Source organism: Tachysurus fulvidraco, chromosome 25 (genome assembly GCF_022655615.1).
Source record: "Tachysurus fulvidraco isolate hzauxx_2018 chromosome 25, HZAU_PFXX_2.0, whole genome shotgun sequence".
NCBI classification, from domain to species: domain Eukaryota; kingdom Metazoa; phylum Chordata; class Actinopteri; order Siluriformes; family Bagridae; genus Tachysurus; species Tachysurus fulvidraco.
In genome coordinates, this window is record NC_062542.1 from 3,591,869 (window position 1) to 3,616,028 (window position 24,160).

General features: G+C 37.3%; 3 protein-coding genes and 1 long non-coding RNA gene across 6 annotated transcripts in view; 3 read left to right on the forward strand and 1 right to left on the reverse strand.

Annotated features, from left to right (window-relative positions):
• LOC113649768 (myelin-associated glycoprotein-like) overlaps positions 1–9,355 on the forward strand; it is a 10,433-nt gene extending 1,078 nt beyond the window's left edge. Inside the window, exons 3-9 of the mRNA XM_047808858.1 lie at positions 409–762; positions 1,660–1,953; positions 3,333–3,593; positions 6,384–6,653; positions 6,747–6,840; positions 7,777–7,906; positions 8,337–9,355. Of these exons, the coding sequence (XP_047664814.1) occupies positions 409–762; positions 1,660–1,953; positions 3,333–3,593; positions 6,384–6,653; positions 6,747–6,840; positions 7,777–7,906; positions 8,337–8,381 (1,448 nt within the window). The 3' untranslated portion in view covers positions 8,382–9,355. The remainder of the gene's footprint in view (positions 1–408; positions 763–1,659; positions 1,954–3,332; positions 3,594–6,383; positions 6,654–6,746; positions 6,841–7,776; positions 7,907–8,336) is intronic.
• The window catches only part of LOC125140264, a 29,391-nt gene that overhangs the window by 1,184 nt on the left and 4,047 nt on the right, over positions 1–24,160 (forward strand). Inside the window, exons 1-4 of one of the 3 annotated variants that reach the window (XM_047808856.1) lie at positions 18,627–18,785; positions 18,994–19,038; positions 20,932–21,285; positions 22,529–22,822. In XM_047808856.1, the coding sequence (XP_047664812.1) occupies positions 19,002–19,038; positions 20,932–21,285; positions 22,529–22,822 (685 nt within the window). In that variant the 5' untranslated portion in view covers positions 18,627–18,785; positions 18,994–19,001. Of the gene's footprint in view, positions 1–18,626; positions 18,837–18,993; positions 19,039–20,931; positions 21,286–22,528; positions 22,823–24,160 lie in introns of those variants that run through there. The other 2 variants (XM_047808855.1, XM_047808857.1) reach the window with 2 other exon arrangements.
• Positions 11,005–11,944, forward strand: LOC125140202 (free fatty acid receptor 2-like). The gene is made up of 2 exons (XM_047808371.1): positions 11,005–11,020; positions 11,391–11,944. The coding sequence occupies exons 1-2, from the start codon at positions 11,005–11,007 to the stop codon at positions 11,942–11,944; spliced, it is 570 nt and encodes a 189-aa protein (XP_047664327.1).
• On the reverse strand, positions 12,827–15,865 carry LOC125140265. The gene is made up of 3 exons (XR_007139552.1): positions 15,805–15,865; positions 14,066–14,164; positions 12,827–13,889 (listed from the first exon to the last, which is right to left on the reverse strand). It is a non-coding gene; the product is annotated as an uncharacterized LOC125140265 (long non-coding RNA).

Here is a 24,160-nt window from a genome sequence, read left to right on the forward strand (position 1 = left end):
TTTGTTGCCCTGTTGGTTAAAATAAAACATTGAACGTTTTCAGAAAACAAGAAATTCTGATTTTCAATCCACATGAAATCTCTCGACAATTTATATAATTCGGGTGAAATGAGTTTATTTTTAATAAGGCTGTAAAGCACCATTCTGAGTAAACTCTAGAGATTGTTGTGTGAGAAAATCCCAGGAAATCACCTGCTATAGAAATACTCACATCTGTGAACATTACCTCAAGCTGCTGAATTTTATTTGCATAATTTTCTACACACTACACTTAAAAGCTTCTACACTTCTATATCCAGAGTATGATGTCATGTCATGATCAGGACAATATCTCCTCTTTTATCAAATGTTCAGAAAATGTTTAATCTTAGCAAGAAGAAACAAACGCTCTTTCTTCTCTCTTCTCAGTTTCTCTGTTAGGCCATGTGTGTCATTGCTGGCAAGCCAGTGTACCCAAAACAGTCACAGCCATCAGGGACAGCTGTGTGTTAGTGCCATGCAGCACGATCCCGTACAGTAAAGTCGACTGGTATAAGTATAAATCCGTAGGCTACCCAGTTGTGTACTCCAATGTCCAGAGTGAAATACTTGATCAATTTAAAGGAAGAACATCAGTCCCGGGTGACGCGGAAAAGGGAGACTGCAGTTTAAGGATAAACAATGTCCAGAAGGAAGACGGCGAAATTGATCTGTACGTATGGGTCTTTAAACCTGATGGAAGTCATGATGGATTTGAATACCATACTACTAAAATAAACATTTGTGAGTATTGACTTAAAATACTATATACTGTGAGGAGATACTGTAACCAGAAGTAGTGACATGGTGGTACTCTTCTAATATATAGGATTCCAACCTCAATTAAATGTAAAAGAAAAAAAAATCCTGTCAGGGATTAATAAGTGTGACCCTCCCAAAAAAAAAAATTAAATCTCCAGATATCCATTCTTCAGGATACTCAAAAGAATCTACGAGCCAGTTTTTTTAATAAAATGACAAATGTATCTGAGACTACTGATGTTCAGTTTGATGTAATAGCAAATCGTATCACACCAGTTGAGTTTAGTGTCGTTATGCTGTACATCCATGTTTTATTATTTAAAAGCCTTTTTTTTGGCACATTGCATAGTTGGTAGCTTAAGTTTAACATTTTCTGTGGTGTTCTGTGGTCCAATCAAAAGTTTCCTAATGTTTCAAGACATTTTGGACGACATTTCAAGGCAAACAGTGAAGCATCTAGCAGGTTACGGCCATTTGTGAGCTTGTGTATTTAGAAGAAGGAGGATTGTTCAGATTGTTCATCCCTTTAAGTCGGAACCTGTTTACACAGATAAAAAAGAGAGTAACTGAAACACCTTGTCGATTATTAGGATTAATATACTTTTGTTCTGTATAAATATTCTACACATACTAACCATACGTGGGAGAGAAAAACAAAAAGAAGTCACTGACATTGCTGTCATTGCCACAATAGTATTTGTTTGCTGTCCTGTGAGTTTCGCGTCATCCTACATTGTCCTCCTTATTTAAGAAAAAAATGATAATAATACAGTCTAAAGCCTTAAACACAACATTGCGATCCATATATTTCATCAGGTCTCCTGTGTGAGTTCTGTGCTCTGAACTCTTGTCTTCTTATCCATCTATTCTTTTTCCCAGTGAATCCCACACATCCTATTATAACTGCAGACAGTATTCAGGTGGATGGAAAGGCTTTCACTGCAAAGTGTAAATTCAACACTTCTTGCCCCACACCACCAGAGATGTTCTGGAAAGGTCTGGATAACATTTCTAATAAACTGATCCACACACAGAACAGTGACACGTTATGGTACACCGAGATCATCGGTACGATCATCGTAAGTCGCAAGAACCAGGGCGCACAACTCAGCTGCACCGCCAAGCTCAAAGAGCAGGAGTATCAAAGTACTTCGATCACGCTCGACGTCTTATGTAAGTAAAGATAAAAGATTTTACATTTGTTATCAACTTCTCAGAAGTTCTAAGGGATGACGACTAATTGATTGAATATTAGTTTTGAATTTTTATACGTATGCTCTTTCCTTGATAAATATATGCGGTATAAATATCAAAGTATAAGCCGTATCTGGGAAAGAGCGAGATAATATTCATAAACCAGTCCAAAGAATTGTTGCATATGTCAAATTTAATCAAATATTTTGTTATCAAGCCAAAACAATATAATGACATACATAAAACTGTTCCATTATGAATTATATTATATATTATATTTATATAATAAAATTATATATTATATTATAATATTGATGAATTAAAACAAAGTTAAGAATTTCCACTAAAAATAAAGTCTATAAATTTAAGGACTGAATTGCCTTATATGATTAAAAATAAGGCTGCACTTATAAACATACAATATATATATATGTTGGTCTATCATATAAAATCTTAATAAAATACATTTTTGTTTGTGGTTGTAAAGTGTTAAAATGTGAAAAAGTACAGTGGGTATGAATACTTTTGCAAAGCATTGTATATATTAGTATTTTATGTGATAGACCATATTTTATGTGATGGCACAAAGTGGAGGAAAATGATACTCGGTGTCTAATTTTCTTTTACAAATAAATATCTGAAACGTGTGGCATAAATATCTGAAAAGTGGGTATGAAAAGTGAGACTTTTGCTGGCACACATATGTATATATGTCAGATGCTTCTACGGTTGTGAGAATAGATTACACTGGAAATAGAACTGCAGTCGATGGTCTCAAGATAGATGTACACATAGATGTACCAGCGACATCTACACACAATTGGCCCAAAAACAGTTTCACAGTCCACCACAAAGGAAGTACCGTTGTCATTAATGTGAAGTGAGACATTTACTGCATCACCTCTACAGACACGATCGAATCTGCTAACACTCAATGTATGTTGCGAGTCGTCTTGTTGCTATTCCATTTCTTTAAACCACACGATGTGTCACAGAGCGGCAACGACCTAACATGGCATTGTGTCTCTGTGTATTTATCCAGTCCCTACTTTAATCTCGATTCTGATAATTCGGAATTTTATTAATAGTTTCTATAGTATCACCGATCTTAAAGGATTTGTATTGGCTGCAATTGTTGATAGGGTAAAAGAGGCTCTTAGGATTTAACAAAGATGTCTTCCGTGTCAGCACTTCATGATTTTATTAATTATGTTACTGACATGTTTAGATGGTACAGTTGAAGTTCATTCTAAACCTGGAAAAAATCTACCACTTTTTGGAAAGGTTTCCCAGCTGTTTTATATGATATATAAATATCTGTATTTATAAAAATATTTTATATTATACTATTTCATCAGATGCCCCGACGGATGTGAGAGTAGATTTCACAGGAAAGAACACTGTGGTCGAAGGTCAAAGTATCTCGCTTGCATGCACCAGCGATTGCAAGCCTTCACCAACAGACTACGAGTGGGTCGTCAACCAGAACAGCAACACAAAACGCTACAACGGAAGAAATGTTGTCCTGAACAATGTTATGAGAAACACATATGTTTCCTGTATCGCCATTAACTCCATAGGACGCGGTGAATCAAAGGTGCTACCGCTCACTGTCTACTGTAAGTCGTCTTGATGTTGAAGTGTCTAGTGGAAAATATCTGCATTAATTGATGCTCCAGTGTAAAAGTAGTGTTGGACGTAAAACTGCTTCTCTAGTCCTCACTGCTCGTCTATTCGGTCGCTGTGGGGTTTAATCTGCTGTTGATATGCTGACATTTTCTGTCGCTCGTGTAGGATTTAGGGAAGGAGTCTCCAGTGTCAGTGCTGTATATCATTGTTTTAGATGGAATGAGATTGTAAACACAGGATAAGACACATTTAGACCGATTTTCTGTGAGAGCTGACATGACACAACATTTAAAAAAAAAAGTGGGTTAATTGAGGGTTAAAGTCAGCAGCATGGTGACTAGTGTTGCAACAGGGTATATGTTAGCTTGGTAGTTAAGGTGTTGGACTGCTGATTGGAAGGTCATGAGTTTAGAGCAAGGTCATGAGTTCAGAGCAAGTTCTGAGCAAGGCCCTTCACCCTCACGATGTCTGACAGATGATGTAAATGTCAATTCTGTCAGGACCACTTTGTCAAATGAGAATTTATTAGTAACCATACAGTTAGTATTGGCGGTATGGTTCTGTTCTGGGCAGGAATCCACACGCCGTTCCGTGCGCATGCAAGGACTGAGCGGGGAGAGCAGCAACTAGAAAATAAAATAGACACCCCCCTCCCCCCCATAACAGAACCATTAATCATGCCTAAAGTTTTATTTTATTTTTCTTTATTTTAGCAAATAATAAATGAATAAATGGATAAATAAATAATGAAATAATTAGAGAGAGAGGGAGACAGAGAGAAAAATATATGGAGATTTAAGATGTAAACTGGTACAACGAACACAGGTTCCGGCATGGTGGGGTCGGGGTTCTAGGAGGGAGTTTAAATCGCAGCAGCAGCGACGTGCTAAAAGCGGCTCAATGAATGGGAATTTAACAGGTCGGGTAATATGGATGTCGTAACCGGATTGGTGCGCGTCGTGGACGGCTGATTAACAGCTGATGCACGCTCGACTACGTGGCCTGCCAGAACTAACGCGATGCTTGATTGAACACTAAAGGTGTATGAAAAACAAGCATTTTTTGTGTCTGTTAGAATCTGATATATATTGTGTATTTGGAAAACTATGACAACATGGAAAGATGGATTTATTGGATATCTGATAAGAAAGAAAATAGTGAACTCTGTGTTAGATACTGCATCATGTTCACTGCCTTCTCAGGCTCATGTGAAGACATGTTGTGTTTGCTAATTTGCTCTTTAGCACAAAAGAACAAAAACCCTATCTGGTTACCTTAGTTACTCTACCCAGTTTAAATTAGGAAGCAGAGACTCAAAGTCTATATTCAGCTCATTTTGCTTCTGCTAGCTCTTTTCAGCATGCACAACCGGATAGGCATCTGTGTGCAGCTGGAAATCCAGAGCTAGTAATTAATAATTCATTTTCTCCACAGTGAAAAAGCCTTGCCGATGAAAAAGGTAGGAGGAAACAGCTAGAGTGGTTTGAGCTTAAAAAACAAAACAAAACAATGTTAACACAAATAAGCACTCTTGGTGAGCACAACCCTGGTGAGCAGAAAAGCATCTCAGAATACAGATGACGAGGTTAATAGGGTCTAATTCTGTTGTTGTAGTCCATCTGAGACAAGACTCGACATGTTCTGTGTTCTGAGATGCCGACAGAGGAAGCAGAAAGCAGAGAACAGCATTCGCTCTGATTTGTTAGTAGTCACTACGTTAATCTGATTATTCTAATTATTTTATTAACAAACTCCTTCTTATAAAAGTGTTTCTATAGTATCAGCATCTTCGGTGTCAGCGCTTCGTGATTTTATAAGAATAAACATGCTTCTGATTTTCTTTGCTAAGCTGTGCCAATAAATGTAAGCTCGACTACTCAAATTAACTCCCGTTTATGTTACTGACATGTTTAGCTGCTGCAGCTGAAGTCAATTCTAAACTTAAAAAACGTGGTGCTTTCTGGAAAAGTTTCCCAGGTGTTTTATATGATATATAAATATCTGTATTTATACAAATATTTTATATTATACTATTTCATCAGATGCCCCGACGGATGTGAGAGTAGATTTCACAGGAAAGAACACTGTGGTCGAAGGTCAAAGTATCTCGCTTGCATGTACTAGCGATTGCAACCTTCACCCACAGACTACGAGTGGGTCGTCAACCAGAACAGCACCACAAAACGCTACAACGGAAGAACTGTTGTCCTGCACATTGTTACGAGAAACACATATGTTTCCTGTATCGCCATTAACTCCATAGGACGCGGTGAATCAAAGGAGCTATCGCTTACTGTCTACTGTAAGTCATCTTGATGTTGAAGTGTCTAGTGGAAAATATCTACAGTATATTAGTTGGCGTTCCAGCATAAAAGTAGTGTTGGATGTAAAATTGCTTCTCTAGTCCTCACTGCTCGTCTACTCAGTCACTGTGACTTTTAATCTGCTGTCGATATGCTGAAGATTTCTGTCACTCATGTAGGACTTCTCTGCTCACCACTGGTGTAACACATGGTTATTTGACCACTATTACTCACCATCATTGATTTGTTTATGCAATGTTTATCTTTGGCTTCCTTCTGCGTAACCTAGATAAGCTTATACTTTAAAATTCTAGACAAACTGACTAGGCAGTTCTTCAAAATTTACTTCCACTTCTCTTCTCAGAATTTAAACTGGCATATATTTAGCTGCAGACTAACTGCTGAGTTGGCATGTTTATTTAACTGAAAGCGTTCCTCAAACATTCTTCAATCCTTTTTTCCCCACTGGCATCTCAGATCCTCCATCCATCTTGCTCGGGTCGTTTTGCTCCGTGTCGAACAGACTACTAAAGTGTGTGTGTAAAGCTGTGGCCAAGCCAGACGCTGAGATCTCTTGGACCATAGATGGCAGCAGTACACTTTCTCCTGCCTTGAACACCACGACCATGCTCACTGATAGTGTGACCGTGTCGGAGTTGACCGGACAGTGGGACGACGGGGGCAATATCACATGCACAGCAACAAACATCGCAGGGAGCAAAGTTCACCAAATAGACATTGACAAACGTATGAAGTCTGATGTGGTTTGAAATCAAACACAATTGATGTCACATAGACAAATGATATGTTTGTTAATAAGTTTATTTCCTGTGATTTAAGGGGTTGATTCATTAGTGCTGGTGGCTGGGGTTGGAGCAGCCTGTCTGTGTGGAATCTTAGGAGTTGTGACAGTGATCATGATTTGTAAAAAGAGGTAAAGTTTTGTATACTGTATTTGAAGAAAAAAAAAAGTTTATCTTGATCTGATTAAAGCATTTTAAATGGAATTCGACTTTGAGTACTTAGACAATCAAAGTTACAGGGTTTTACATTGGTTTAAGGAAAAATGGATGTGAACAGTTTTGTAAGATGGCTTTGTATGAACAGTACAGAAAATGGATGAATGGAAGGATGGATAGATGGATGTATCATTTTGGATGGAGTGATGAATGGATGGATGAATGGTTGGATGTATCATTGGTTGGATGGATGGATGGACGGACGGCTGATTGTATTGATGGTCGGTTGGTTGATGGTTGAGTAGATGGATGGATGATGGATAGTTGAAAAGATAAATGGACAAATGGATGGATGGATGATATTCTGACTAACCGCTCATTCTTTAAATAAATATTTTATGTATCATTGGATGGATGGATGGATGGATGAATGGACGGCTGATTGTATTGATGGTCGGTTGGTTGAATGGATGGATGATGGATAGTTGAAAAGATGGATAGATGTATGGATGGATAAATGGACGAATGGATGGATGGTTGATATTCTGACTAACCTCTCATTCTTTAAATAAATATTTTATTTCAAACATCATTTCTACAATGGATTTTTTTTTTTTTTTAATTAACTGATGCCTTAATTGCTAAATAAAGGAGCAGTATTTTATTTGGGTTATTTCTGTGTCTGATTTGTAAATACTCAACTCAAAGAGTCTTACAGAATTCACACCTCAAATTGAATCAGAACTTAAATATGTAAATGTTGACTCTATCTGATATTTTATATTAACAGCATCATATGTATAAGAAAAAAAAACAGGCTCACAATTACTGAATTATTGAAATTTGCATTTTGGAAGAAAACTGAAAATAAATATCAGAGATCTCTAACGAGCGTGATTTTGTGTATTTAGACGCCGAGCAGAACCACCTACAGACCTCATCACTGTCCAGACTGCTAAAATAAGCCAAAACAAAAGGTTAAGTTTTGATGAAGACCTGTATGTGAACGCAGAGCAGTTTGAAAAGAAGAGTAAAGAACAGGTAACGTCACAGGTTACATGTAATAATAATGATAATGATAATAATAATAATAAATTGTAACTAAGGTTTAACCACCTTTCATTTGCCAGAATCTTCTAATCAGGCTTGTGGGATACAATTTGTATTAAGTATTTAATCATCTTTACATGACTCCACCAGTTCTCATCAAACATATGCCTTCTTTTTCCCTTCAATAATTTTTTTTTCCCCTAATGGTTTGCTGCAAAAATCACCTAAAATCCACCATGCAGATGGATTTTCATGAATCACACGTTTACCATTTAAATCAGAAAAAATATCAATAATGCAATACTGTGAATATCCTTAATTGTACTTTTAGTACAACCCTTCATGCATTATACTGGTTTTAGTAAAACAGTAAAACACACATTTAAAATAAAAACAATTCTGTTGTTTCTTTGTTTGATAGGATGCAGAGTCTTGTATCTATGAGAATTATGACAAAAGGCCCTGAATCAAGAGGAATCGAGATGGCGACGCATTCAACGTAAAAGAAAGTTTTGTGCATTGATGTGATGGTCATTTAAACATTTCTGCTCTGATTATTTATTATGTCGCTTTGTAGAAGCCAACATTCTGTTTTCCTATTTAAGCTTAGACAAAAATTTATCAAGAGTAACTCCTCCTATGGCTTTCGAGCACCCTATGTTGTAGACCCTGGTCTGAAGTTTGTTGCTCTTACTTTTCTAAGCGATTCGAGTACCGGTACTTCCGGTACCGCGTCTCAAAATGGCCTTTTTCCCCCATAGACTCCCATTATAAATTTTGGAGGTTTATAACTCAGCAAGCTTTCGAACTATCTACACCAAACTTGGCCAGCTCCTTTAGGGTGATACTCTGAACAAAGTTTTAAATTGGTGTACCGACTGGCCTTCCGGTTGTCCCGCAGCCCCGCCCCCAAAATATGCAAATCAAAAAACTTTTTACAACATGGACATGTGACATGTCAAAACACTCAGAACAATGATCGGAATTTCCTCACGGGTATTCTGATGACGTCACATCACATGCGCGTCTCCACTTACCTCCAAATGTGACGTCACGTGAAAATTAAAAAATTTGTACAACATGGACTTGTGACATATCAAAACACTCAGCCCAATGTGGGAAACTTCCTCAAGAGTATTCGGATGACGTCACATCACATGCTCGTCTCCACTTACCTCCAAATGTTTTCTCACCCTAGCTTTCTGGGTTCTTGCTTCCAAAACTAACACTGACCCTTATGTCCACTCGCCTCCAAAAAGCACCGGCCTTTGTGAATACTTGCACCGTCAAAGCCAACATCAAAGTTTCTTGCGACAAACTTTACAAATCTAGCTATGCTTCAAATTTATACTTTTGATTATGTACCTATTTTTATATACAAAGGATTGCTTAAATTATGTATTTTCTTGTTCTAAAATAAATATGAAATGCTAAAATGAATACGTCTTATCTGTGTTATTTGAATGATGGAAATGGGATTAAAACAACATGGGATTAAAGCTATAAAGGAGATCTTTTGGTTAAGAGCGTTTAGAGTGGCGTAAACTCACAAAGCCGGAACGGTTTAGATTAGTAGCTTTTCCTTGTTTAATCTAATATGTAGCTCCTTATATAAACAGGCACCACAAGGTCAGAGAGGATTATAAAATAGTGGCTGCTCTACGCATACTCCAATACAAACAGATGGCCTTGCCTTGTCATAAACTCACCCAAGGTTTACAAGCCACATTTATTTGTGTTCATTAGTTAGACAGAAGGAAATAGTGCAGTATATCTTGGGAGGATTTAGCAAGAAGCAGTTCAGACTGAGGATGTGAAAGAATCTAGAGAAATACTAGTTTACTAATAAAATATTTAACTTCTACTCAAGCAAGTGCAATGGATTTGGGTTACAATGCATTTATTTGAGGAATTCGGACCAATTTGGGAGCAACGGAGGTGAAAAGATAAAGATTCATCTGTATCATTTCATATATCTGGCTTTAATGTAAGTATTCTCTCTCTCTCTCTTTTTTTATTGTTAAGGTTTAAGTCTTTTAAGTCTCAAGGTTTACTATTAGTAAACTAGTATACTAGTAAAATGTAATAAACTATTCAACTTAAGGAACAAGCTGAAATGATGTTATTTATGTCGGCCAGTTCGAACCATTTCTATTGGCTCCTTCTAGGAAACATACACAAAACATAACAGTGCAAATAAAGAATTGCTAATAATTGCTGTAAACACTGACTTAAAAATGACTGTAAATGTTAAGTGAAATACCGCCTAATATTTGGGTCTAAATGTGATATAGTTGGATATATAAAAAAGAAAAAAAAAGTTATGCAATAAAGCAAAGATTTAGTTTTAAGAAAGATAAATATATTGGACACGTCTGCATGTTTAGCTTGGCTTCTCTGACTCTTCAATTACTTAAAATATGATTAGGATAAACAAAAAATAATTTTTCCATGATTAATTAGCGCAATATCTGGAGATGTCAAGAAGAAATTCATCAACTGATCCTGAAATGAAAAGAAACAGAGCTTTTAATGTACTGTAGATTCTCCTCAAGTTTTTGATAATGGAAGAAACAGCGTAGACAAGTAAAAAAAAAAAAAAAAAAAAAATAACCATACACATAGTCTTCGTGACTGCTCCATGACTTCTTAAGTTGTTTTGAGTTCATTTGCTTGGGGTTTTTCTGGTTGTGGGAGAGGATGTAACATCAATCTGATCACATGACAGTAAATTAAAGCATAAGAATTTGTTTTAAAAGGATTTCTGTAAATATAAACACATTAACAAAATAATAAAACATTTATGGTCAAAGGTCAGACATAAAATTGATAGAATTTGTTAAAGAAAATATTTATCATTTTATATATGTATAATAAAGCGTATTGTGTTACAACATGGAAATGAAATAAACATACCTGTATTTTTTACTACTCAAAATTGCACATGATTTAAGTGAAAGGAAAGATCAGTATAGTTTGCCAAATTATTTCCGATTTTTAAATTTTATTTAGAATGTTTTTTTTTGTTGTTGTTTATTTAGCCCTAATTTAGATGAATGTGTCAAGTGTCATGTGATCACAATATAAATATGCCTGTTCCTGGAAGTTTGTTAAAACATACCCGAACTTGATGAAACACCTTTAAACACATTATGTAAAAATTACTTTCACTTACTTTTATCGTCTCTTTTCATCATTGACCTTTTTCATCATAGAACACTCTCCTCCACGCGGTGGCGCTGTTGTGCTCTATTTTATTCGTTTTCAGTGCAATGTTCATTGATTAGGACATTTATTCTGACTTGTCCCTGAACTTTGTTCTGGAATAGTTTTGATATCTGTTTGGTCTTCAGGATGCTGTTTGTTTAGTCACGTTCTCCAAGAGATCTTTCAGGAACAGGACTTAAGAATACTTATGCAAGGCACCGTAGCATTTTTAGCTCACCCTCGGTCTCAACTGGGCTTTCAAAAACAGATCCAGACTTGAGTAACCCAAGGCTGGGTGCTGAATGTGTGATTATTAACAAAAATTCTTCTGACCTTCTTTTTCTGCTCTTCCTGCCATTCAAGATGTACGAGGCAGCATCTGAAATGCCCTGGCTCCTTCCTGGTTACCTGTGTCCCCTCACTACCTTCATATTCTTCTCTACCATCTACACGAGCTCGCTGCTGCTGATGGCTGTTAGCGTAGACCGCTACTTATGTGTGGCATTCCCGGTCAAGTACAAGATCCCCCAGAAGCCTTTATATGGAGTCATCTGCAGCATCTTTGTCTGGATCACTACATCAACCCATCTGTGCTTTGTATACATTGTGGATCACCTGACCGGGGTAGACAGTCAGGGCCATGACTGCTACAACAACTTTACTCAATCCCAGCTGGATGTAGTATTACCCATGCGCCTGGAGCTATGCCTCGTTCTATACTTCCTTCCGCTCATTGTTTGCACCTTCTGCTATGCAAGATTCATCCACATACTCAGGCACACAGCCAGCCTCAATGAAGGGAAGAGACGGAGAAAATCCTGAGGTGAAACTGGGGCGTCCAGAAGAAAGTACTTATCCCTCTCCCTTGTGCCCATCAAGTTAAGCCACAAGTGCCTCTCCGTGGCAACCAGCACAGCCACAGTACGGCCTATAGAGCGGCCGTCTGCTTCGTGGCACGGAACACGAGATCAGTGGCACGGCAAAGCTCGGACACCGCCTGAGGTCCCAGCCCTTCACCGCCATCCAGCTCTGCTAGCAGATCAGCCTGGTAGTCCTGCAAGACGGCCATGGTGTGCAGCGCCGCACCCGCTTGACCCACTGCCTCATAGGCCTTACCCACAATGGCCGAAGTGGTCTTACATGGCTTGGATGGAAGGGCAGGTTTCCTCCATGCGGGCGATGCAGGGGAGAGATAACTTGCCAGCGTCTTCCCATGGTCTTCAAGCCCCATAATGGCTGAATAGTCTGACATGGCTGTAGAAAATACACGCAAAATAACTCAACCTGGGAACCCCATGATTGAAGCTGCCGCGCTGCCTCGGCAGACGCAGGACCAGAACCAAGAGGCGCAGCCGAAGCTGAAAATACAGCCAGGCGGGATCGGAGCGTGCGGAGAGGGAATCCCTCACAATGCAAGCAGCCAGCTCCCTCGAGAGCCGACCGGGCATGCTCCTCTCCCAAACACACCACACAAAGAGAATGCGCGTCGCCCCCCGTGATAAAGCAGGGGCACGGATGCACGCATCTCTTAAAGTGCTTAGACTGCAACATTTTGCCTAGTCTTTCCCTATTTTTTTTCTTTCCCTGCACTTGACAGACAGACAAACAACAAACACACAAAGAAAGCTGGAGCAGCGTGACGTAGATGCCCTTATATGGACTTACTGGCGAGTAATTACTCCGTCACGTGTCCTTTCCGAGCCATTAAATGGCATGTGTGCACACAGAGCTTCAGACACAACTTCCTCAAAGAAGCATTCCCATAGCGTCAGCACTGACGCAGCGTCGAGTTCCCTTGAAAGGGAACCATTTTTATTTCTTATGTTTAAGAGTATAGCTTATTATTTCATCTCAGTCCTTACCTTTATAAGGTGAATTAATCCATGGAGCTCATGAAACACTTTCTAAACCAAGAAAGGACAAAAATCAACCTTAATTTATTCATTTAGCAATTATTAAAAGTAATTCTATATCGATGTGGAAGTTCGTATCTACAATCGTCTTTATGTTGATACACGATCTCAAGTCAAGTCAAGAAGCTTTTATTGTTGTATCTACGATAAAATAATTCTGATTGAAAAAACATCTGGTGTAATTTTTCTTTATTAGCTTTCTTCCAGCTCCAACCTCAAGACACTTCCTGACCTTTACACACAGTTTCGAGGTGTTGGAAGTGTCATTTTTTCTGAAACCATTTCCAGTCTATCAGCACGGGTGATTAACTGCAATACTAAAGTGAGACTGACGTAGGAAAAAAAAAGTGTGAAGACAAAAGTGAGACAAACACACATTCTACAGTTTGCAGAAAACGAAACACTAAAACTGATGCAAAATTTTAACATGATTTGGTTGATGCTAATAGTAATGTGATATTTTAGCTCAGTTACACTCAATTTTATTTGCGTAGCACTTTTAACGATGGACGTTGTCTAAAAGCAGCGTTACAGAACATGACAAACATAATACAAAAAGTTTCATTTAAAAATTAATTCAATATTTTAGTCCTAAGACGTCTATGTTATACTGTATATACCTGACGTTTTGGCCTGGTTTCCACAACTACCTCACAGGACTCATTAGCCAACGAAATCACTTTGCTAACTTTTTATTTTTAACAGTATTTTTTATTAACTTCAGTCTAAAATGATAACACAGTGCTCCTGCCAAAAGAAAGACCGGTACCTGGTAATGAGGCTCTCTTATTAACAATCTCAGGCAGATGAGAACTCGGAGGATATTTTCGGATGACGAATGGTCCAGCCACTCGCTGTAACACAATTTCCAAATAAAAGAAGCATTTTAAGTTTTTTGTTCTGTGTTTAGTTGTCATCTGCATCATGTGTTTAGAAAGTTTGATAGTTGCGACAAAATGATACGCAAATAGGTTGATGCTAATTGTAATAAGTGTAATTGTAATATAGTCATTTTGGTGCATATGTGAACCTGCAGTTGAGTCGGTTTTTGATCAGAGCCGTGAAGATATCCGAGATGAGACTGTGATGTGGATGTCCGGAGAAACGTCTCTGCTCTCTGTACTTCATGCTGTTGAAGATTAAAGATCGTATCAAGATAAATAGATTCTATAAAACACATTTTCATACACCGATCCATTTTCTCTCTCTCTCCTACACAGGGAACCTGGTGTCTGTTCCATGGGACTCTCAGGGTGCCAACACAATTGCACACACACTCATTAACATGATGCAGACAATTTTTGAGATGCCCGTCAGCCTAGAACGCATGTGTTTGGAATGGGGGATGATTTGTGGGATTAAAAACAACATCAGAGCTGAAAATCTCCACCGTCATAATAAGTATCTCAAATTTTAAACAAGATAATCCCATTTTTTCACAATGCTGTGACTTTAGAAAAGCATCGAGGAAGATGACGCTATGATGGGTGGTTTATGTTAGTGTAGAGCCCTTCTTACACGAAAATGATAAGATTTAATGATTTTTGTTTATGTTTACATTTGTGGGGGAGACTGGGTATAATTGTAACACGGGGAGAGTTGTAACACTACCAATTCTACGAATCAGGGATCAAAAAAAAAAAAAAAAAAGATAATATTTTGTTTAGTACTTCTACAGTTGTACATAATGTTGTATGAGTTATATCAGGTCAAACTGTAGTTTCTCTAGTAAAGAATCGTGTATCAATCAGAGAGAGAGAGATTTCTTCCTTAGATTAGATAACAGCTTTATTGTTGGATACTGCAGAGGGTTTGTTGAGAGGATGTGTGGAGGATTGTGGGGGAATTTGGGAACGAGGACGTTCGGGACAGTTGAAGCGTCAGACGGAGGAATTTCTCCAAGGTATTTGGATGTGTTTACGTCATTCCTCTGTCCACTGACGGGAACGGGGACGTGGCTTGCTTCAGGATTCTTGAGTCATTAGTTAAGAATAAATATCCTTTATATACCAATGAGAAGGACTAAAATTTCCCATGTATATATTTTTATTTCTTGTTTAGTTGTCTTTTATTTGTCTGAATTGAGGGTTTGAAGTATTCAAAGTGTAGCTTAGTGTTTGAAACACTAAAACCCAAACAGAAAAAAGCAGCACTCTATGAAAAGTATAGAATATATTAGATTACAAAAGGTATATGTTAATCATAATAATCAAAAGTAACCAATGCACGATGGGTTCGATTTAATCCCTCCACTGTTATCCATGTAAATATGTCCAGACTGACTTGAAGAACATCAGCATTCTTAATCTCGTATAACTGGTATTTGTTTATAAAGAGTTTTTCATTGCTCGTGTTTATTAAAACCATTTTTATAAACTAATTATAGCTGCATAAATCCACAGACGGATGTCTAAATAAACACGTTTATCTTTAATCACTATGCTATAGGCTTTAAAATCGAATTAAAATCAATACTAATGCTGACTTGGTAATAGCAATTTAGTATAATAAGTCTATTAATAGTAAATATTATTAACAACGGGTCAAAGTGACCACTAGGGGATGACCCAGAAACAAGCTTCAATTCAACTTTAAAAGCATCAAATCCTCCAAAAACACGAAAAAACCTATTTACCTAGTAAAGTTTATACTCTCAATAATTTTTTAAGCCCACACACAAAGTACAATATGATTCACAGCCTTCATACAATTAGAAAAATTTTTTGGACAAAAGTGACCTAGGTGGCGCTAGACCCGTTTTTCCCTTACCTTTAGACGCGTCTCTTTCTTCACTGGGGTAATATATTCCAACACAAATGATCCACAAAAATCCACACAGGTCCAAGGAATTGAAATCTGTAAGCCTTTTAATCCAAGACGCTCTGGTCGCGCCGCAAATATTCCGTTAGTGTTCTGAAAACTGGAAACAGAAGTGCGCCATCATCTCGTTTTGCCGCTCTAACTCCTAATTGGGATATTCAAAAATTCCTAACGAATCAAATAAGCCCTCATTTGAGCCAATCGGTGCTTGTATGGCAGAGATAGACGGCTGGGAAGCCAATGATGGCATGACCTCATTTTTGGGAACCCGCCTTTGACTGACAATTACTCCTTCCAATAGTAATGAAATGGGCTGGACCTATACAGCTGTTTAGCCAATAAGCAGACGATTCCAGCGCTATGCGGCATGCCTTATGTTCTTTGCCTGTGTCTGCGTGAACTGGATGCGCAGAATTCTTGCGTAATCCCTGACCTTTTGTCCCTCTCACAGCTCAGGGTGTCAAGTTACAGGCCTGTTTTCACACCAGAGTGATAGAGAGAGAGTCTAGGCTTATTTATGGCTTGTCAGACTGAGCATGCAGCCTTTTATTTCAAAGTTATATAGTAAACAAGTTCACAAAAACGCTGCACCAGACGACCATGTCCGTAGAAAAATATTCATATAAAATCCATTTTTGGGTCTTTTGACTTGAATTTTTTTTGGTGAAAGCCAAGACATGTGGCTATGACTCTCAGTTGTTATTTGGTCCCTAACATGTTCCAGAAAAATAAGATTAATCAGTTTATCAGGTAAACAACCCAGGCGGAAATGAAAACCTGCATTCAAACCCCTGTAACTTGCCAGTAAGGCCTAGAATCAATCTGAAACTAGTTTCTGAAACTAGAGAATCTCTTCTTTCCAATGAGACCAGGCTCACCCCTGTGTGTCAAAGTATGTGGGAGCTGTACCACTTTTTGTTGGGTAGGTCATGTAGGCGAAAAACCTGCAAAAGGGGGACAATGCTTAAAGGGGTTAACTTATTGGTGTAATTACACTTAGGTGTCATTTTTATTTGACACTTTAGTCCAACATTATATTAGTAGTTTGTTTTGTAAACTTTTGTATAAACGTTTTACAGAATTATCTGGTGTTAATTAATTAACCACAATAATTAAGTAGGTTTCCATGAAAACAGTCTCTGGGATTCAGTTAGTTTAGAATCTAACAGTTAAATGTTGACTATGCAAATAATTATTAAATGATTAGTTATTAAAATACATGTTACCCGATTCTCTCACCTGTTTTTTATCCAAAACACCGGCAGCCATTAGAAGTTTTAATCTCAAGGTCGCAACTTATCGTGAGAATGCAGTCAACATAGCAACAAACCCGTGAACGAATCGGGTGTCCTTATATTTTAAGGTATGCGGGAAGGAACCAACGAGAAGGTGCGATGTTGGCACCTGTCTGCGTAACTATGGTGATGCTCGACGCTGCAGCGCGCACAAGGAATCCGCAGATAAAAATGGCAATGTTGTGAAGTTACTAAATTGTTATCAACAATGTGTGTGTGTGTGTGTGTGTGTGTGTGTGTGTGTGTGTGTGTTTATGTGTGTGTGTGTGATGTTTCTCACCAAGGCAGCCGGTGAACAATCAAACATGATTATGGAAACTATAGGGAGGGTTTATTTTACGTCTGGGGCAGTTAAAGGGGTAATAGATCCTCGGAATATTCTTATTGTTTAAAGATGAACGAGGTGGAAACCACACACACACACACACACACACACGCACACGCACACGCACACGCACACACACACACGCACGCACGCACACACGCACGCACACACACACAAACACACACACATGCACACACACACACGCACACACATACACACGCAGACGCACGCACACACACAGACGCACGCACGCATGCACACACACAAACACACACACATGCACACACACACACATACACACGCAGACGCACACACACACACGCACGCACGCACGCACACATACACACACATGCACAAACACACACACAAACACACACATACACACACATACAAACATACACAAACACACACACTTACACACAAACACAGGCGCACACACGCACACACACGCACACACACGCACACACACGCACACACACACACACACACACACACACACACACACACACACACACACACACACACACACAGACAGTGACCAAGAGCCACATTACTGCAATAAATTTAGTCTCTGAGGTTCCTATGACACAGTAAACATACTGTACAAATGCATAAAATCAGCCCACACATGCAACCATGTCTGTTTTCTTCGTTTCAGTTATAAGATTTCAATGAAATGAGGAAGTTTCTCTGATCTGGTTTGTGGAACAGAAACCTTGAAGACTGTTTGGCAGAAAAAAGGTCTTTAGAGGAGAAAGGGAGAAAATAATTATCATCATTGTATTGCAACGTTACACATTGTATGTGCAGAATTATTTAATCACTACAGCCTTAAAACATCAATGATCGTGATGTAAGGATGAAATTATTCATCAAACCGGCTGCTCAAACCCGTCTTATAGACTTTCTTGTTATCTAGTAACCAATAAACTGCAAGCTTAGTGCAGACCACCAACATGTGGTGAAGCCTCATGACAAATGTGCTGAACTATTTGTTTCTTCACACCCTTGACTTAAAAAGTGCAAAAGTGCCACCACAAACAGACAATAACCCAACTGCAAATCTTCTTTATACTTCCCATCACTCTTTCATTCAGTTTGGTGAATCTGGTCTGAGTGACTGTGGTCCTTTTACAGTTTCACTTCATTTATTTAGTTATTCACATCCTGGGCGTCTCCTGGGTGCTGCAGTATCATGAGCGGTAAAAGTCATTGCAGTGTATAAACCTAGAAGCGAAAAAACAATGTATAAAGGATGTTCATGAGAAGCGAATAAAGGTCCTGGGATGAGCAAGAAGATATAGATTAGGGTTTGATTAATTATTTTTTTTAATATATATATTTAGATCAAAATTATCCAGGTAGGATTATCCACTGAGTTTTTTCTTATCTAAACTCTTAAATGGATTGCAAGACCAAAATAGTTTGTAGTTTGAAGTCTTTACATTCTACACTATATTTGCTCATGTTGTTATCTGTCTTCTTTCCATGTGTGACATATGCCTTTATTTCTTCCAGACTCTGTAATGGATAGGTTTGGGACACTCCAACTCTTCACTGCAGGTAAAGTAGCTACACTAAAGTTATACAATTAATGTCATAGCGTAAAATGGTGATAAGTCTGAATCGCAGCGACTCATCTACTTATAAAGGATATGATGCCAATTTTATGTGCGCATAAAATGCACATTGTCAATAGCATATCTATTCAAGGAAAAATCAATCAATCAATTGAATTATTATATTATATTATCCATCCATCCTTCCATCCATCTTCTACTGCTTATCCGTATATTATATTATATTATATTATATTATATTATATTATATTATATTATAACATTTTTGGCATTCACATCAATTTACTTGCAATCAAGTTTTTTTTTTTTAGGATTTTTTTAATCAACACATTGTGATTTGAGACAATGTCCATAATTAAATGTGCTATAAAAATGTAATTTTATTTGAATTAATCTAATCATAGAATAAATTACCCACAAAATCAGGATTTTAGTTTTTTTGGCTTGAATAAAAGCTCTACATACAATTAATAATCTTCAATCATTTATAATGTATAATTATTATTATACAAGGATAATATATAATATAATATTCACATAATAATATACAATATATTAATATAACATTCATTTATATAATAATAATAATTGTTATTATATAATAAGTAATTATTACTAGTATTTATTATTATTATTATTATTATTATTATTATTATTATTATTATTATTATTATTATTGTCATTTATTAATAAAAATAAATCTTTCAAATAAATTGTCTAATCTATAGAGTAAATTGGACAAAGGGTCATGAGGGAATTCAGTTCTTAAGGCCTTCTCTCACATTGCTTGTAATAATTGGGACCATCTTTAAACAAATTAATGAGCTTTTAATAAATGATACTGCGGACAGAAATGGCCATGTCTTCTGATACTTTCTCTGATCTGTTCTGAAGTTTTTAGTTTTATATTAAGAAAAAGTCCAAAAAGCAGAACTAATCATTCGACTCCTGCTCTTTTCATGTTCTCGATATGTGTAACGTGTCTGTCTGTGTTTTCCCCTTGTTTCTGTCTGCCGTCTCTCCCTGATGTTAATTGTTTGCTCCGCCCACTCATTGCTCACCATGGGCACTAATTACATTCCATCTCTTCCCCAGGTGTCTTGTCTTTGTCTCTAATCGTCTCTGCTTTGTGATTGGCTCCTGTCTACTATATTTACTCTGTCTGTTCACTTCCCAGTTGTTGGTGTTGGGCTCTCTGCTCTCGGTTGAGTGTTCTGCCTTGTGTTTATCTGCCTGGTCTTCTGTGTTTGCTCATTAAACGGATTACTTACTGCATTTGGATCCCTCTCGCCTTTGTCTCAATGTGTCACACCGTGACAATATGCTTTAAATTAAATGACAGCTGATATTTATTTCATCTATATGCTGGTATCTCATTATAGCTTTAGATTATTTTCTAAACACCTGTGCTCTGATAGTGCTGCTTTGTACAACCATTTCTAATCTACAATGAGAAAAATAAAATGGATGTAATGCCTTTGTTGCCCTGTTGGTTAAAATAAAACATTGAACGTTTTCAGAAAACAAGAAATTCTGCTTTTCAATCCACAAGAAATCTCTATACAATTCGGGTGAAATGAGGTTATTTTTAATAAGGCTGTAAAGCACCATTCTGAGTAAACTCTAGAGATTGTTGTGTGAGAAAATCCCAGGAAATCACCTGCTATAGAAATACTCACATCTGTGAACATTACCTCAAGCTGCTGAATTTTATTTGCATAATTTTATACACACTACACTTAAAAGCTTCTACACTTCTATATCCAGAGTATGATGTCATGTCATGATCAGGACAATATCTCCTCTTTTATCAAATGCTCAGAAAATGTTAAATCTTAGCAAGAAGAAACAAACGCTCTTTCTTCTCTCTTCTCAGTTTCTCTGTTAGGCCATGTGTGTCATTGCTGGCAAGCCAGTGTACCCAAAACAGTCACAGCCATCAGGGACAGCTGTGTGTTAGTGCCATGCAGCACGATCCCGTACAGTAAAGTCAACTGGTATAAGTATAAAACCTTTAGCTCCCCAGTTGTGTACTCCAATGTCCAGAGTCACATACTCGAAGAATTTAAAGGAAGAACATCAGTCCCGGGTGACGCCAAAAAGGGAGACTGCAGTTTAAGGATAAACAATGTCCAGAAGGAAGACGGCGAAATTGATCTGTACGTATGGGTCTTTAAACCTGATGGAAGTCATGATGGATTTGAATACCATACCACTAAAATAAACATTTGTGAGTATTGACTTAAAATACTATATACTGTGAGGGGATACTGTAACCAGAAGTAGTGACATGGTGGTACTCTTCTAATATATAGGATCTACTGTATATATATTCCAACCTAAATTAAATGTAAAAGAAAACGACTGCCAGGGATTAAGAAGTGTGACCCCCCCCCAAAAAAAAAAAAATCTCCTGATATCCATTCTTCAGAATACTCAAAAGGATCTACGAGCCAGTTTTTTAAGAAAATGACAAATGTATCTGAGACTACTGATGTTCAGTTTGATGTAATAGCAAATCGTATCACACCAGTTGAGCTTAGTGTCGTTATGCTGTAAATCCACGTTTTTTAATTTACAGTACATGGAAAATTATTTCATTTATTATTTAAAAAGCCTTTTTTTTGGCACATTGCATAGTTGGTAGCTTAAGAAGTTTAACATTTTCTGTGGTGTTCTGTGGTCCAATCAAAAGTTTCCTAATGTTTCAAGACATTTTGGACGACATTTCAAGGCAAACAGTGAAGAATCTAGCAGGTTACGGCCATTTGTGAGCTTGTGTATGTAGAAGAAGGAGGATTGTTCAGATTGTTTTCCCTGAAGTGTGTTACACTGCCAGTGGCTGACTTCACAGCTTGTTAGTAGGCATCGTATAATAGGGAAAACTAAGCTGGTAGGAATTGTCAGGTGAACAAAGCATCAATTATTTTGCTGTAGATGTCCAAGTCTCGTTTTAATGCCGGAATGTAGAATTTATAGAAAACCGACAGAGCCATGCTGGTCCACAGAGCAACTTCTGATCTGGTTCAAGATCTTTTCTTTACAGAAAGATCCAAATCTCAACATCCTTCAGTTCTCCTTCAGTTCTCACTGTTTTGTCTTGAGTTGTTTACACAAATCCATTCCTTTAAGTCGGAACCTGTTTACACAGATAATAAAGAGAGTAACTGAAATGCATTGTCAATTTTTATGATTAATATACTTTTGTTCTGTATAAATATTCTCCACATACTAACCATACGTGGGAGAGAAAAACAAAAAGAAGTCACTGACATTGCTGTCATTGCCACAATAGTATTTGTTTGCTGTCTTGTGAGTTTCGAGTCATCCTACATTGTCCTCCTTATTTAAGAAAAAACGATAATAATACAGCCTTAAACACAACATTGTGATCCAGATATTTCATCAGGTCTCCTGTGTGAGTTCTGTGCTGTGAACTCTTGTCTTCTTATCCATCTATTCTTTTTTCCCAGTAAATCCCACACATCCTATTATAACAGCAGACAGTATTCAGGTGGATGGAAAGGCTTTCACTGCAAAGTGTAAATTCCGCACTTCCTGCCCCACACCACCAGAGATGTTCTGGAAAGGTTTGGATAAAATTTCTAATAAACTGATCCACACACAGAACAGTGACACGTTATGGTACACCGAGATCATCGGTACGATCATCGTAAGTCGCAAGAACCAGGGCGCACAACTCAGCTGCACCGCCAAGCTCAATAAGCAGGAGTTTCAAAGTACTTCGATCACGCTCGACGTCTTATGTAAGTAAAGATAAAAGATTTTACATTTGTTATCAACTTCTCAGAAGTTCTAAGGGATGACGACTAATTGATTGAATATTAGTTTTGAATTCTTATACGTATGCTCTTTCCTTGATAAATATATGCGGTATAAATATCAAAGTATAAGCCGTATCTGGGAAAGAGCGAGATAATATTCATAAACCAGTCCAAAGAATTGTTGCATATGTCAAATTTAATAAAATATTTTATCAAGCCAAAACAACATAATGACATACATAAAACTTTTCCATGTTGTTGTAGAACTATTTATATGAATTATATTATATATTATATTTATATAATAAAATTATATATTATATTATAATGTTGATGAAGCAAAACAAAGTTAAGAATTTCCACTAAAAATAAAGTCTATAAAGTCTATAAAGTCTATAAAATCCTTAGACTGAATTGCCCTGTATGAATAAAAATAAGGCTGCACTTATAAACATACTATATATATAGTATGTTTATAAGTGCAGCCTTATATATTGCCGTATCTGGGAAAGAGCGAGATAAAATTCATAAACCTATAAACCTATAGTATCAGCGATCTTACAAGGATTTTTATTGGCTGTAATTGTTGATATGGTAAAAGAGACTCTTAGGATTTAACAAAGACGTCTTCTGTGTCAGCACTTCATGATTTTATTAATTATCTTACTGACATGTTTAGATGGTACAGTTGTATGGAATAAAAACACTGTCAATAATAATTTAAAACTATTGTACGTAATTATGTATTTTGCGGAGTTGGAACCCAAAATCTACGGCAACGACAGTTTACAGACACAACACTTGTTTTCACAACACCTCTTTTTTACTTTTTTTTTATCACCTCTTTTTTACACACGAAAACGGTCTGCGAAACAACTGTCAAAAATACGTCATCACGTTCACAGGCATTACTATCCGAGGGAAGATGAATCGATTCCAGGAAGTGCGCATGCGCCCCGTCCTCTTTTAAACCACTGGTGCCGAAATGGCGGGTTAGTTATCACTAATAACAGAGAGAATTTTGTGCTAACACTTTAAAATAATGGTCTGTTGGTAACGAGTGACTATGCAGGAAGTAATAGGTAGTACTGCATTAACACTGAGCTTAATACTACTAACTAATATGGAAGTAAGCCAGCGGCTCAAAGATTTCCTCATATCTATTAACTGGTTAGAAAAGTTAACGTCTTCCCTTCTAATAGCATTTTTATTGAAGAGATGATAGAGTCCGTTGATGAGTGAATGGGAAGTAGCTCACATTTTTTTAATATTAAGCTTTAGAGAAAATCGAGACTGAATTTAGGGCAACATCAACCATGA